Here is a 14,042-nt window from a genome sequence, read left to right on the forward strand (position 1 = left end):
GCAGCACATGTCTTCCCACCCCACAGTATATCCGTAAAGAACAGCGTATGTGGCCACCAGTTAAGACCCCTAGGATTTTCAAATTAAGACATTTTCCAATCACTGTAGTTTACACGACTGCTCAAGAAAAAGATTAAAGAAAGAAAAAAACCCTCTTTGGGAAGGACTTGATCGCACGGATTAATTGTTGACTAGAAGATTAACAGTGTTTAAAAACAATTTTATGCCTGGACACTCGCCTCAGATTGCTCTTGGAACCCGTCCAGCTCTGTAGCCCATCTCAGCTCGCGATGCTCACATTTGCACTTCAATTCAATATGCAATTCTCAGCGACTGTCGATAATTCACTGCCATTTTGTAAGCTTGTATTTAAGACACCATGAAAAAGACGGGAGGGTAAAAAAAAAAAAATCAATGGCTGTATAAATATGATTTGGTTTCCTCGTTTCCTTAACCCTAGGCCCCGTGGTGCTGGACGGCTGCCCAGACCCCCGGGCCTGCTGTGGGAGAGCTGCTGTCAGACAGCTCTTGTGGGCTTAAGTGTGCTTGTGGGGAGAGAAGGGCGTGGCAGCTGGGCAGGTTTGGTTTCATCGCATGTCCTGCAGCTTCCATTTGTTAATTGCATTCAGTCAGGGAGCTGATGCAAGACACCTGAGCCCCGGAGTCAAGCCAGAGCAGAGAAAACAGCATGCCGACTCGACTCCCCTCTCACCTGGCTGGCCTCTCCCTCCTGACAGTAACCTGGATCTAAACACAACCTGAATTTCAAGGCAGCCTTCTCTCAAACCAGGTATTCTGCAGTTACACACTGCATCTTAGCTTAAGGAATACAGTTTAAACCTGTATAAGGATGGTCCAAACAGCAAGACATTAAGTTAAAGCAGCCAAACTGTGAGGCTAATTTGTACTGACCAACAGATTATGGTTATGCAACTATACAATACATGGTGTGTACATGACTGGTAATGTACACAACTGGCAGTGTACGGTGTATATATAACTAGCAGAGTAAGATATGTATATGAACAACAATGTAAAGTACCACATCATATATATCGTTGTGTGTGTATGACTGGCAGTGTGCAGTGTGTATTTAACTGTTGTGTGTGTGATGAGCACCAGGGTGTGTGAGGTGTGTAGGCACAGTACCTGCAGAACGGAGTGACCAACGGGGCTGTTCTCTGAGAGCTCAGCCTCGTAGTTGAGCCTCTCGAATTTGGGGGCGTTGTCGTTGGTGTCGATGATGGTGATTCTGAGCAGGGCGCTGCTGTACCGCGACGGGTTCCCGCCGTCCACCACTTTGATGGTCAGGTCGTACGAGTCCTTCTGCTCGCGGTCCAGGTTGCCCATGACGATGAGCTGGGGCAGCTTCTCGCCCTGGTCGTCCGCCACCTGCAGGCTGAAGAGGGAAGCTGCATCCGGGCCGGTGGTCAGGGCGTAGTCCGCCACGCCGTTCTCCTCAGAGTCCTTGTCGCTGGCGACGGGGATGTTGAAGAGTGCCCCCACGTGGGTGTTCTCGGGGATGGGGAGGGTGAGGATGGGGGAGGAGAATTGGGGCGTGTTGTCGTTCACGTCCAGGATCTCGATCCTGCCCTCGATCAGCCGCGGGCCCTGGTTCTGGTTCAGGTCGGTGATGGACACCTCGAACTCCAGGAGGCAGGGGTCCCCCTTGAACAGGTTGCGGCACTCCTTCAGGGTCTCGCGGTCGATGGGGACGTCAGTGGTGTAGATGTCGCCGGTCTTGCCGTCCACCCGCAGGTAGGGGGCGCCCACCTCCAGCTTGTAGAGGTGGCCGGAGTCAGGGAGGCCCTCGTCGGCGGCCAGGCTGCCCACCAGCGTGTTGGGGGGCTGCTCCTCGGCGACCTTATACAGGATGCCCCCCACGGGCTGCGCGCAGCAGCCAATCAGGAACGCCCACACCAGCGCTGCGGCCAACAGCAGCTCCATCCCGCAGCACCACCACACCTCAGCCTGCAACACACAAACCCGCACCGCATCAGTGAACCCTGCTCTGTCCTGGGACGATCCCCGAGGCTCTGACGCCCCGAAGCCTGTTAGAAAACAGCGTTTGACTTTGAATATCAAAAAGGCCGTTCATCCTGACCTGTGATGGATTACACAGAGGAACACAAACACACAAGCTCCCCATCCACGAGCCACTAAATATGTCAAAAACGATTACTCATCCTGCAGATAGCCGTGTTGTGTCCCCTCCACAGAGGCGGCGTAATGCCGTGTTTCTGCCGAGTGTCTCATCCACGACAACGGCACCTTGCAATTATCCTACTCTCTTCCACAGGATGCGGAAAACTTGAACATGAACCAAACACTCACATAGTAGCCTTCAGTGAAATCTCCACGGGGGGGAAAAAAATTATTTTTATAGAAGTAAAAAGGTGTGAAAAAAGCACTGTGGAAATGATTTTTCAAGAAAAAAATATTGCCATATAAAGGTGAGACATGAGCTCCAGGTGAAAGGCGATTATGACTCACGGTGTTGCTAAACCCAGCTTCACCTGCGACATTCTGTTTACGATCTCCGATTTCCACACCAGCATTCCTGTGAAAGCGGCCCCAATCAGGGCAGCTCCACGCCAAGGAGGTTTTTTACGCACATCTAAAGGCGCTGTGACGGCAATCACACTGTCGGCCACAATGCTGTAGCAGGAATAAAGGCGCATAGAACATTTTTTTATATATTTTGTGCCAGGTAAAAATAGTCTATTTGTGGAGGTCTGGTAGCGTAACTGCAAGGAGGAAGCAGGGCTAACTCACTGACTAACTAGTGATCTCATACCACCTCCCAGGAGGTTACATTTAAAGGCAAACGGTGTTGCCGTATTTAAAGAAAATGAGCTCCGCTGCTGTAGCTCCACACAGGCTGAACTGTATCTGCCTGTACTGCATACAGCTGGACAAACACGCTGCTAGAACAACACTCTCTTTGCTGTATAACAAAATGTACCCACACAGTTGCCATTTTCTTTAAAAATACACTATTTAATTTGCAACTGCCAGTAAGTAAATTGCTTCAAATTTTTTCCAAAAATAAATGGAGCCACATCCTTCATTGTCAAGGCGACAGGTTTGAAAAATGTGTGTGAGAGCTACACTCCCGGCCCAGGCAGAGTGACATCTCATAATTTAGCCACCCAGCGATGTAATTCGTCATTTTAATTACTCATGAAACATCTGAGTTTTCAGAGCGCTTTAAAAAAATGTTAATATGTACCTTCCTGAAATTGCTTGATGAATGAAGTCTGACGAAGAGACAGGTAGCTTGAGCGCAGCCAGGTGTGAGAACGCTGCGCCAAAATGCGCCAAACGACGAGACGACAAAGGCCTGCCGACAGCGTCGCAGCACAGACAGCAGCCCGCGAGGGGCCCTTCCAGCACACAGCACAGACAGCAGCCCGTGAGGAACACACAGCACAGACAGCAGCCCGTGAGGAACACACAGCACAGACAGCAGCCTGTGAGGGGCCCTTCCAGCACACAGTACAGACAGCAGCCCGTGAGGAACACACAGTACAGACAGCAGCCCGTGAGGGGCCCTTCCAGCACACGGCACAGACAGCAGCCCGCGAGGGGCCCTTCCAGCACACGGCACAGACAGCAGCCCGTGAGGGGCCCTTCCAGCACACGGCACAGACAGCAGCCCGTGAGGAACACACAGCACAGACAGCAGCCCGTGAGGAACACACAGTACAGACAGCAGCCCGTGAGGGGCCCTTCCAGCACACAGCACAGACAGCAGCCCGTGAGGGGCCCTTCCAGCACACAGCACAGGTTCCGCTGTACTCCGCCGCAAAGCGCTGATATACACAATGTAAACTGCAAAGCACGAGGCTCCTTTTCTTGATTGCTAACCTGTTCTGTTTCTTTATTAATTACTGCTCTCTATTTTAGGACCTGCTTTGATCCACAGTCCCCCAGCGATCCTCCTCTCTACCCCCCCCCCCCCCCCCCCCCCCACTTTTTCTGCTGCGATTTATTTTAGACTTTAATTATTTCCTCAGCAAATAGACGTCTTCCCGGAACTTGAAAGAGAGTGGAGGGGTCAGCGGGGTTAATTTGTCCCTGCTCTCCTGTCCTTGTTTTCGGAGGATTTTCCCTGAGATGGCCCACGTGGAGGGGGGGTCTGTGGGAGGGGGGAGGGGGTGCAGCAGAGCTACACTTGGATTAGGGAAGAGTGATGACCCCCCCCTCCCCCCCGCACCGCTGTCCGCACCCCGGGAAGCTCCCCGGCTCTCCTGCAGCCATTGGTCATTTCACAGAGAGAGCAGACGCGGAGAACAATGACCGCAGGCGACGAGAGAGGGCTGCTTAAAATGAACTAAATAAATAAAACCCAAGTGAACAACAGCGAGCCCCGTCGCCGGGAGATTCTCTGGCCCGTTTCCTGGGAGATCTCTAATGAGGCCATTTTTCCCCCCCTTCCACTGGTTACTTCAGGTTTTAAACATTCAGAGGGAAAAGTTGCTCCGGTCCTCTCTGGCACTGTGAACCAAACCAAAACGGACAGGCGATGCCAAGCTTTGCAAGGCACAGACTTCGGCAGGCCTCAATCCCTGCGCTGCCCAAGGCCACATTAATAACCTACATGCGCACAGAATCAAATAAATAAAGCAGGATTTTCTTTTTGATCCGTTAAGGTTGGGGTCAGCTGGCTTTGATGTAGCTGCCTGTGCTAATTGTGGAGGCCCTGCCGCAGTGGTGGAGCTGCTTCCTGTTAATGCCGCTCTAATGAGACGGTGCGTGAGATTAGCGTGTGGAAAACCGGGACCCTCTGCCCGACCGCCACCTGAACCCAGACCCAGGAGAGCGCTCTGAAGGGAATCACACACGTACACATGCACGCTGCATGCACACAGACACACGCAGACACACACACGCATGCGTGCGCAGATGCAGATACACGCAGACACACACACGCGAGACATACAGACACACACACACACACGTGTGTGATCGAGAAGCCGTGGAAAATTCGGAGATCACTTGTGGAGGTCCATTTTTGTCCACCACATTTCGGCAGACAGCTGTCTCACACAGACACACACACATAAATCATAAATCATAAATAAAGATCTGAATGCTGCTCACATGTACTAATGTTGCTCTGATCCTGTGTCCAGTGAGAGAGCAGTTCTCAAGATTAAAGCCTCGGATTCAGCTTTAGCTGCGCCTGTTTCCAGCACATTCACACAGACACACAGATGACCTCATTAGAGAGCGCAAAACACCAACAGCGGGGTTGAAAGAATGAGAAAACCCCTCCGCTGACCTCCCCTCGCTCTCTCATATCCGTGGCGAGAGGTTGCTAAATACCTCACAGCCCGTCCACTTCCTGCTTCCCATGCGAAAGCCCTCTGCTGCCTGGGGCATTTCACAGCGCTCCGCAGAAGGACCTGCGAAACTGCGTGTCGCAGTCTACAGCGGCGGCGGGAGAAGCAGAGGCTGCTCCACATGCAGCGTGCAGTCTGCCGGGCCAGGGGTACGAGGCGGGGGCCCGGGGGCGAGCCGGGGCCACACGAGGCCACGCTGAGTTATTGGCGTCCTGCGCGTGAGCGCTGAAGGGGAGAGGGATGATGAGGCTTACAGAAACCCCATCGGCACACGTTGCTTTTGCCTGGGCGGTGAACCCTAACAGAGGAGGAGGAGGGAGGGGGGGTGTGCACCGCGCCTGGCCGGGCTCTGAGAGGACCGGGGGGGGGGGGCGGGGGCAGCGATTTCCCTCTCGGGACCCCTGGTTTTGCCGGTCATGTAGTTCCCACACTCAGGCCGCAGCGGGACACTCAGAACAGACACCGGGGGCAGCTGCGACAGAGAGGGAGCCAAAAGCACCAGCAGCAGGGGAAAAAACGCTGGAACTTTCCCTCGTTCCGTCCCCCAAGCCGTACGAGGTGGGGCGGGGTAGGGGTCGGGAGTTTCTCCGGGCTGCAGAAAAGTCCACTTTGTGATGGAAACGACACATTCCACCACGCCCCGACGGAAAGGAGCTTCCAAAAAATCACTCGCATCCGCATATCACACCTGGCATCTCTCCACTGCGGGCCTGAATGGGCCTGGCTAAAGACATGCAGAGAGACCCGAGCCACGGCCACATTAGAATGACAATAGGGCCCCGGCGATGGGCCATCGGCCACACTGAACGCCTCACATTCAGCACATTCAGGACTGTTTTTACTGCCACGCTGACACGCATCTTAAACACCAACAAACCACCCTTTAACCTGAAGCACCAGTAAACACACACACACACACACACACATCGCTGGGAAATTGAGATGTTTTGCGATTTTATTACTCCACTCAATTTCCTCCTTGCAATTCCTCTGGTTGCCCGCTGCAACCACATTGTAAACGAGCAGAAAACAAATCAACTTACTGAAGCGAGCACACACACACACCCCCCAAACAAGCCCGCTACTGGCAGGGACACCTTTCATGGGTCACCCAGGGCTCCAGTACCCAGCGAGCTTGTGTTGTCAGCCGTCAGTATCACACCCTGTGCAGAGGAAGCTCTCCCTGCTCACACGGCTCCTGTTCTCTTCCTCCCGGCCCGACCGCCGAGTCCTCTCACATTTACACTAATCAATCAGCAGCCGATCTTACGAAGGAGCAGCTTACAAAGCAAAGCAACATGAGCTTGCAAAAGGCAACACGAACAGCGGTGTAAGCGGAAAACGCGAGAGTCCACGGGCTGCCAGAGATCCGGCACCTGCTGCAAAGCCGTGTAAGTTCCGGAACATCTGCGGGAAGGCTCGGCCCGGTTCCCCGCTGCGACCCGACAGCACACGGGCGCGGCCTCGGCCCCGGCAATGGGCCTGCCAGCCCGGCCCGACCGGCAGGCGAGGGCACTCCTCCAAACGCAGGGAGCTCATCTCTCCCTCGCTGAATCACAAACAGCGCGCTGGAGACGATGAGCTGCGGCCTGCCAGCGGAGCGGGACTCCATTAGGCAGCCGCAGCTCTGACGGAGACACGAGAGGAGCGCGCACAACAGAGACATTCTCTGTCAGAGTCACAGGGTTCAAAGCCGCCGAACGCTGAAACAGACATCCTCCGACAGGCTCTGAAGGCTCTGCACCGTGGGAACACAACGGAAACACGCAGGTGTGGGCGCAATGACCTGGGATACCCCTGCGCCCTGCCTCAATGCCAAAACAAAAATAAAACTCAAATGCTTCTGCACGGCTGAGGGAAAGGCAAACCTGATTTTTTTTTTCACTGTTAGTAATAATAGTAATTTCTAAACAAATGTTCTTAATTCCACTCTTAGGGGAAATTTCAGTCTCTCTCACACACATACGTGTACATTTTGAGTTGCTCCCTCTGTAGTTCTACACAATAACCATTATTCACCACTAGAGGGCGAGACATCCACCCCGCGCACTGCTTGGCTGGTTCTCATGTCTAACAGGGGCAGCACAGGACAGGTCGCTGTGAGGTACAGCAGCGACTGACATCCAGAGAACACACCCTGTCCCTGACCCTTATCCCACATCTATAAGCTGCTGGGGTTGGAGGGGGTGTGGTGGGTTAATGTTTAACTCCCACTGCCGAGGAACAGCAGCAATCAAGCTTACACAACAGGCCCGGGTCACGTACCTCCGCACAGGCGGAGAGGAGAGACAGGAGCGGCGATCTCCCGTGCTCTGGCCCGAGTGACTGCGGAAACGGGCAGAGAGCGGCCATGCAACGCTGTGTAGCACAGCGCGGGGGGAGAGGCCGAGAGCTCGGCACCGTTACAGCACCGTCTCTGCTGGGGCGCTCTCTGCACGCCGCTTACATAAGGCAAGCCTCTCCCCGCCACGGGACACACGTCCTCTCCCAAGCTGTCCCCGGTGCTTCGTAATCTAAGTGATTTCAAATTGAAAAAAACGATAGTGATTAAAACGGTACAAAAAAAAAAAAAAAGTGTTCTACTGGATGCTGGAGAGTGGGGCGGGCAGCTTCCCTCTCTCTCTCTGGGTTGCCTGTGCCTCTCTCTCTCTGGCGAAGGCGACAGACCCAGCCCCAGGCCTGGCCGGCCACAAACTGGCCATTCTGCTGCGGTGCAGGGATCCTCTCCAGAGGACACTTTCAGGGACCAAGCTGCCCCAGCGTGGGTGGTCCCTGCCCTCTCCCACCCCAAACAGAGGGGATTGCTTTAATCATCTCTTTCAGCCATTGTTTGGCCAGATTAGCCTCCATTCGGATTCAGCGACTGCTGCAGTGTCGTTTACCAGCCTTTGACACGGATCCTGCTGCTCTGAGGGGCTGTGCAACGCTGTGCAGGCACACCACACCCTCACACATTACACTCATACACTACACACTGGCAAACCACGCAAAGTCCCTGCAAAGAACTGGACCTAAACACTATGTACTCACACACTGCAAAACGCACAAATGCTACAGAAAAATAACCCTAAGTAGGCTACACGCGGAAAGTCCAAGCAGTGACAGAGACTGCACGCCCCGTGGCTGCAGCTCGGTGCTGTCCTCTTGGCACGCACTTCTGATCACAACCACAGAGAATGGGCGCGTGCCCACAGCCTGGCCTCTCCAACGAGCAATGCCATGCAGAGAGAGAAGGGGCCCCGAAAAGCACACGTCTTTCCAATAAGAGTAAATCGAGCGCAGTGCCTCATTGCCATTTTATTTCTGTCCTTTTCTAAGCTTCGTCAGTTTGAAAGAAAGCAGGCTTGAGATAAATTATTTCAATCATACATCATTTGGTGTAAATGGGAAAATGTATTCGATATTAACTTCAAAGTTTCCGGTTACTCCCACTTTGTCGGTCATCTCGGGGACGTCAGGAGGTGTACATTCGCAGCCGTAAAACTTCGATAATGTCGAGGCTGACCTCACCGTTGCAGAAAGACGGCAATTTTGGCAGAGCTGAAGTGAGTAGCTCGTGTGAGACCTGCGTAAAGCCTTAGGGAGCTACCCGAGCACCCGTTACACAAACATGCTAAGGAGTCTCACAAAGGCATAGCTAATATTCACAATTCAGCTGTTCGGATATCGCCAAGGTAAACAGAGTCACACGGCGGCAGCCCTCGACCGCTCGGCTTGGCACAAGGTCCCTCACCACCCGTCGCCCTCAGTTTCGAAAAGTGACTAAACGACCGGGGATTATTGTTTGTGTACAGATGGAACTAAACTCTACTTATATATGCAAACATTAGAACCAGAGGATTTGCCGTGCCTTTACAAATCAGTCAGTAAAGCTCCTTATAGCCATTCCAGAGACTTTAATTCAGGTGGTACGCTGCTATCCAGATTTAATACAAGTTAAATTAGCATGCAAACCGAAGCTAATCGCGGTCTTGATTCTGGTGAGCTGCTGCAGTCCTTGTGCGTGCAGCCAGCTAATTGCAAAGCGAGCGCATTCATCGCAGAGGTGTTCACGCGACTTCAGACATTCCTGAACAAAGTGACCATAAAGCCCATTCAGCGGCCGGCTGCACCAGCCAAACGGATTCTCCACACCAATTTTCAACGGTCTGGGGCGAACGGGAGAAAACTCATCAAAAGAAAGCAATTTCAAGTTTTCAAATTTTTAGTGAGGGCTACAGATGACTTGTGTTCTCAGATCATTAATTACACACACAAATGTTTGCTAAAAACATTATAAATGCAATTACTGCCCAGTTATCTGCCCGTTTCCAGCAAAGTTGGAATGCATATGTAAAAGCTGACCATGTCGTGGCATTTCAAATGCATATTAACCAAGAAAATTAAACTGTAATGCTACAAAAATTACACGAAACCAACACCAGAGATATATGCGTCATTTGTACAACTAAATAAGATCAACAGTCATGACTCGATAGTGTAAAAACAAAGGCCGCTTCAATTTTAAGATGTGTTTGAAATATCTGCATGGCTGAAAACGGAAGAAAATTATTTGCAAGTCGTTTCATTCAGCTACGTGAATTAGGCCTACACACAGCAGTGTGTGCTGCTACATATTGTAAATGGCCTATTTTAATTTGTAGCAAACTATAAAATCCATTTACACTGTTGACTCCATGAACTTGAATTACTGTTTAATATAACAGGCGCATTTCCAAGGTCTCTCTTACCTCGACGAAGTAGCTAAGTGGTGGTGAACACGAAGCCGTGGACTTTATCTCTCCGAGAAATGAAATGCAAAAAATAAATGGCTCGTGCTGTCTTAATAACTGCAATTGACGATATTTTCCAACTCGCCAATCCCTTGCGGGCGCTTACACAAACTATTGACGTTTCTGCTCTTAAACAGCAGGCGAAATAAAGTTGATAGCGCTCGAGCCGCGACCCAAACCTTCGGAGGGCTGAGGGACCGAGGCTCGCGCTCGCCTCCCGCACATCTCGCGATTCACTCGGACGGTTTGGACAAGTCCCATCAATACCTCGTTTTGTATAAGCTATTTTGGTAAATGCTCAGTTGTCACGGGCCGATCGATTTCCTCTCAGTTAGCACCGAAATTGGTTAAAATGACCTTTATATAGATATCAACAGCTCGTAAATAAGAAGTCTGCTGTAGAGATTATTATACAATCTGCGCGGTGTGAATTTTAATGAAATTAAAATCTTTCGTTTATTTTTGGTTTATTCGTCGGCAACCGTAAGTCAAATACTGAGCAAAACCCCGTCAGATAAAGTGATAGAAATAACGACCGAATCATGATTGTGTTCAAAGTATGAAGATAATTTCTATAACTAGAAAATGATATCAAAAGCCCTTATCAGGATAATAAAATTCTTTGCGCTGAAAGAGGGTCAGACAGGATCTAAGTGAGTATCCGTCTCTCTTTGGTTTCATTTCTTTGTATTAATGTCGCAAATGTACATTCCTTCCAGTTAATAACACAGATGAATAAAATAAAGCTTCAAAGTAATTGCTCAGTCTTATTACATCGATCTGTTTTTAATTGCGCGAACCCCAGAATGTAAATGAACTAGTGAGGCACTTCTGTCGGATTGGCAGTTACCCAGTTTAGGGGGAACGCACGGCGAGAACGTGACTCGCCGTACCGGAGCCGACACTGAGGGTTCTCCATACCTGTTGTTGGAGAGCCCGATTCTGACGCCACAGCCCTCTGACTCCGATTATCGGACAATGCTCGACAAGAACACTGCACTGAACCTCATTAAAATTATTGCCGTTTGACTTATGTTTTATCAAAGGAGAAACTCCACTCTCCCCGATCGTCCAAAATTGATTTCAAAAAGATTTTCCCTTCCTTTTTACATTCACGGTCACAAATGTTTTTTTTTTTTTTTTTCTCGTCTCCTTTCCTATTACGCATTCTTCCAAACGACTGTGTGTACATGTCATGTTTAGTTATTCTGTGCCTACATTTACTTGCAAGAGGCAAATAGTTTAATGATTACTTACTGTGAATTTAGCTAACATAAGCAAGTGAATATTTCTAACGCACCACAGAAGGCCAATGCATAGGATTTTGAGGATATTGTAATAAAACACGGGTAATAGGATCTCCAGCGATGGGTAACGTTGTCTGCTCTGTAGAGCGAAGGCTACGCTCCAAGAAAATGAACAAGTAAGGTCCGTAAAATGTGTGACCTGTCTTTGTACTTTTTATTCTTTCTCTCTTTTACAGGGCCGGTATCCGGTTACCAGCTGAGGCCCTAAATAATTCCCCGAAGGGAAGAGGAAATGTTTGCAGCGGGCGAGAGCAGCGCCGTGAGGCTGTACTCCATCCCGCAGACCTGAATAACAGGTCTGAGTCGCCGCGTGCGGATTGTGGCAGCCGGGTCTGCAGAAGCCGGAAAGACCGGATTCTCCAGTTATGACACGTCTCGTCTGTCTACCGCAGAGTGCACTGCACGGCCAAAGGTTATTAAAAAAGCGTCAGCAAATTGCAGAAGATTCTCCCCTTTAATCCACCCGTCTTTCGGCCTCACCGCGAACAGGAGTCCTGATCCGCAGCGCAGGTTTGAGACAGGCTAAGAGGAAGCCACAGGTGTCGCGTACGCGAAATGTACGGAGGGGTAAAGTAGGGGAGAAGGAAAGCGCCGGAGTGGGGGTGTAGCTCACAATGTTCAGATACATTTTTCCCTTCTGTCGATCGGTAAACAGCCTAATCTGTCCCATAATTAGGCTATATTGGCAGGGGATATGTGCGACCGTTCATTTGGTTGAATGCAATATATTTCTTTCCGGCTGTTGGGTTGTCGTCATAAAGACACGATTTACTATCATTTAAAAATAAGCATTCGCATTCTACATGTTTCCCGGGGAAGGAAGGTACACTCTGGTCACATAACATTGAGATGAAAGACGCAAAGCCTGGGCTGCAGGCAGTGGGGGCAGAGGAACTGATGCGAATGTAATCTTTCAGAGTTCCTTAAAAACGGACGCGCTGCCGGGGACCCCCGCGTGATGTGCGTTCGGTGGAAAATGCGGCTCTATATAAGTGAGGACGTAATTGTAACTGTAGATATGCTACGCTCTCACGAGACCGCAGTCTTCCATAGAGGGATCGATACTCGTAGTGTAGGGGAAAACATCTTACATCTGTACTGATCGCAACGAGCATCATGCGGTGAATACAAACTGCAAGCGCCACTGAGGCATACAAGTGCTCCCTTCATCCGCGGATCAGAGCGGGCCAGAATTTTCTACACCTGCTAAACGGGCTCTATTTGTAGAGTAAATACGAACAACAGGGGGGCCAATTTATTTTAATAAGGACGCGCTGAATCTCACTTTTCATCCTACAGGTAGCAGAGGCAGAGTATCCACAAAAACACTTAAATATTGTGTATGACAAACAAACACCGTATTAATGGTGCGGGAATAAGACGCACAGATGACTGATTAAAACGGAGTAGCGGCTGTTATTTAATGACGTATACCGCAACAGAGTCGGAGAATAAACACTTCGAATTAAATTTATGTAATACAAAATGAGCAATGGCTCAACGATCAATTTTAACTTGACAGATCACATTTAATTTGAAACTCTCGGGTGAATATGTAGACTGCATCTTAACACTGCCGATTAAAGGCTAATTTTTTTGATCGAAAAAGCATATTCACAAAGCATTATATATAACCTATATTTCTATAGTTGAGTCTGAAGTTTGTAGCTACCTTTGCGGGGGATAACTCCTCTGTAAACCGGCTCCGTGCGCGTCTGTTGGGCTGGGAGCCGCGTCCCCTCTCCGCTCCCAAACGCAGCCACTTCAGCAGTCAGCCCCCCCACGATAAAGAATCCAGAATTCACCAAAATGCAAAATCCCTGGTGGGGGAAAATCCACTCGAACTGTTAGTGACTGCTATTCCTTCCAATTCCGAGAATCCCGTTAACGGTCCGACAGGCAGCGAGACCGTTTCTCTCAGGGATGGACTCGCAACAATTCGAAATCTAGGGGAGGAAGAGATACGTCAAATTGCTGTCCGTCTTCTTCAGTTGAAAGGAACCCCAAAAGGTACTGCCACTGTGAACCGGTGTCACTGCATTCCGTCGCTAGAACACTTCGCCACTGCCACTAAACTAATATGCCAGCATCCCCACGGCGTCTTCACTGCCGAGATTTTCCACTGCGTGCGGGGCAGAAACAGATTCGCAATGTTCAGTCCATTGGGCGCCAGATTTAGGAATTCTCCTCTTCCCCTCTCTCGCAACAATTGGGAGAGCTGTCTCTGCTTCGCTCGCTCGGCGGTTCACCTTGCGCGGCTGAGAGATGCATGTGAGTGAAGCGATTTCCAGGCGATTGCTCCCCCTCCTCTCCCTCTCTCTCTCTCTCGCTCGCTCTCCCCCTCTCCCTCTCTCTCTCTCACACACACACACGAAGCAGGAACAGCAAGGAGGCGGAGCTAAACGGGACCGGTCCGCTTTACTAAGCTCCCTGGTCTCACACAGCCCCCTTTAATATATGTATGTATATATATTTTTATTTTGCGTTTGCATCGTTGAACTTATATACTCGACACCAGTATTGTCTTTATAATGTTATGTTGCATGTAGCAACTTTGTAGGGAACATTACACACCTGGACGGAAAAACAGTGAATTTCTAAAAGATAGGACATCT

At 50.3% G+C, this 14,042-nt stretch overlaps 1 protein-coding gene across 2 annotated transcripts in view; it reads right to left on the reverse strand.

Moving 5' to 3' along the window:
* pcdh1b (protocadherin 1b) overlaps positions 1–13,761 on the reverse strand; it is a 146,008-nt gene extending 132,247 nt beyond the window's left edge. For both annotated transcript variants that reach the window (XM_036548701.1, XM_036548702.1), the window contains exons 1-2: positions 13,100–13,761; positions 1,150–1,971 (exon numbers count right to left, since the gene is read on the reverse strand). In XM_036548701.1, the coding sequence (XP_036404594.1) occupies positions 1,150–1,947 (798 nt within the window). In that variant the 5' untranslated portion in view covers positions 1,948–1,971; positions 13,100–13,761. The remainder of the gene's footprint in view (positions 1–1,149; positions 1,972–13,099) is intronic.
* Between the last annotated feature and the right edge of the window lie 281 nt (positions 13,762–14,042).

Source organism: Megalops cyprinoides, chromosome 16, assembly GCF_013368585.1.
Source record: "Megalops cyprinoides isolate fMegCyp1 chromosome 16, fMegCyp1.pri, whole genome shotgun sequence".
In the NCBI taxonomy this organism is placed as follows: domain Eukaryota; kingdom Metazoa; phylum Chordata; class Actinopteri; order Elopiformes; family Megalopidae; genus Megalops; species Megalops cyprinoides.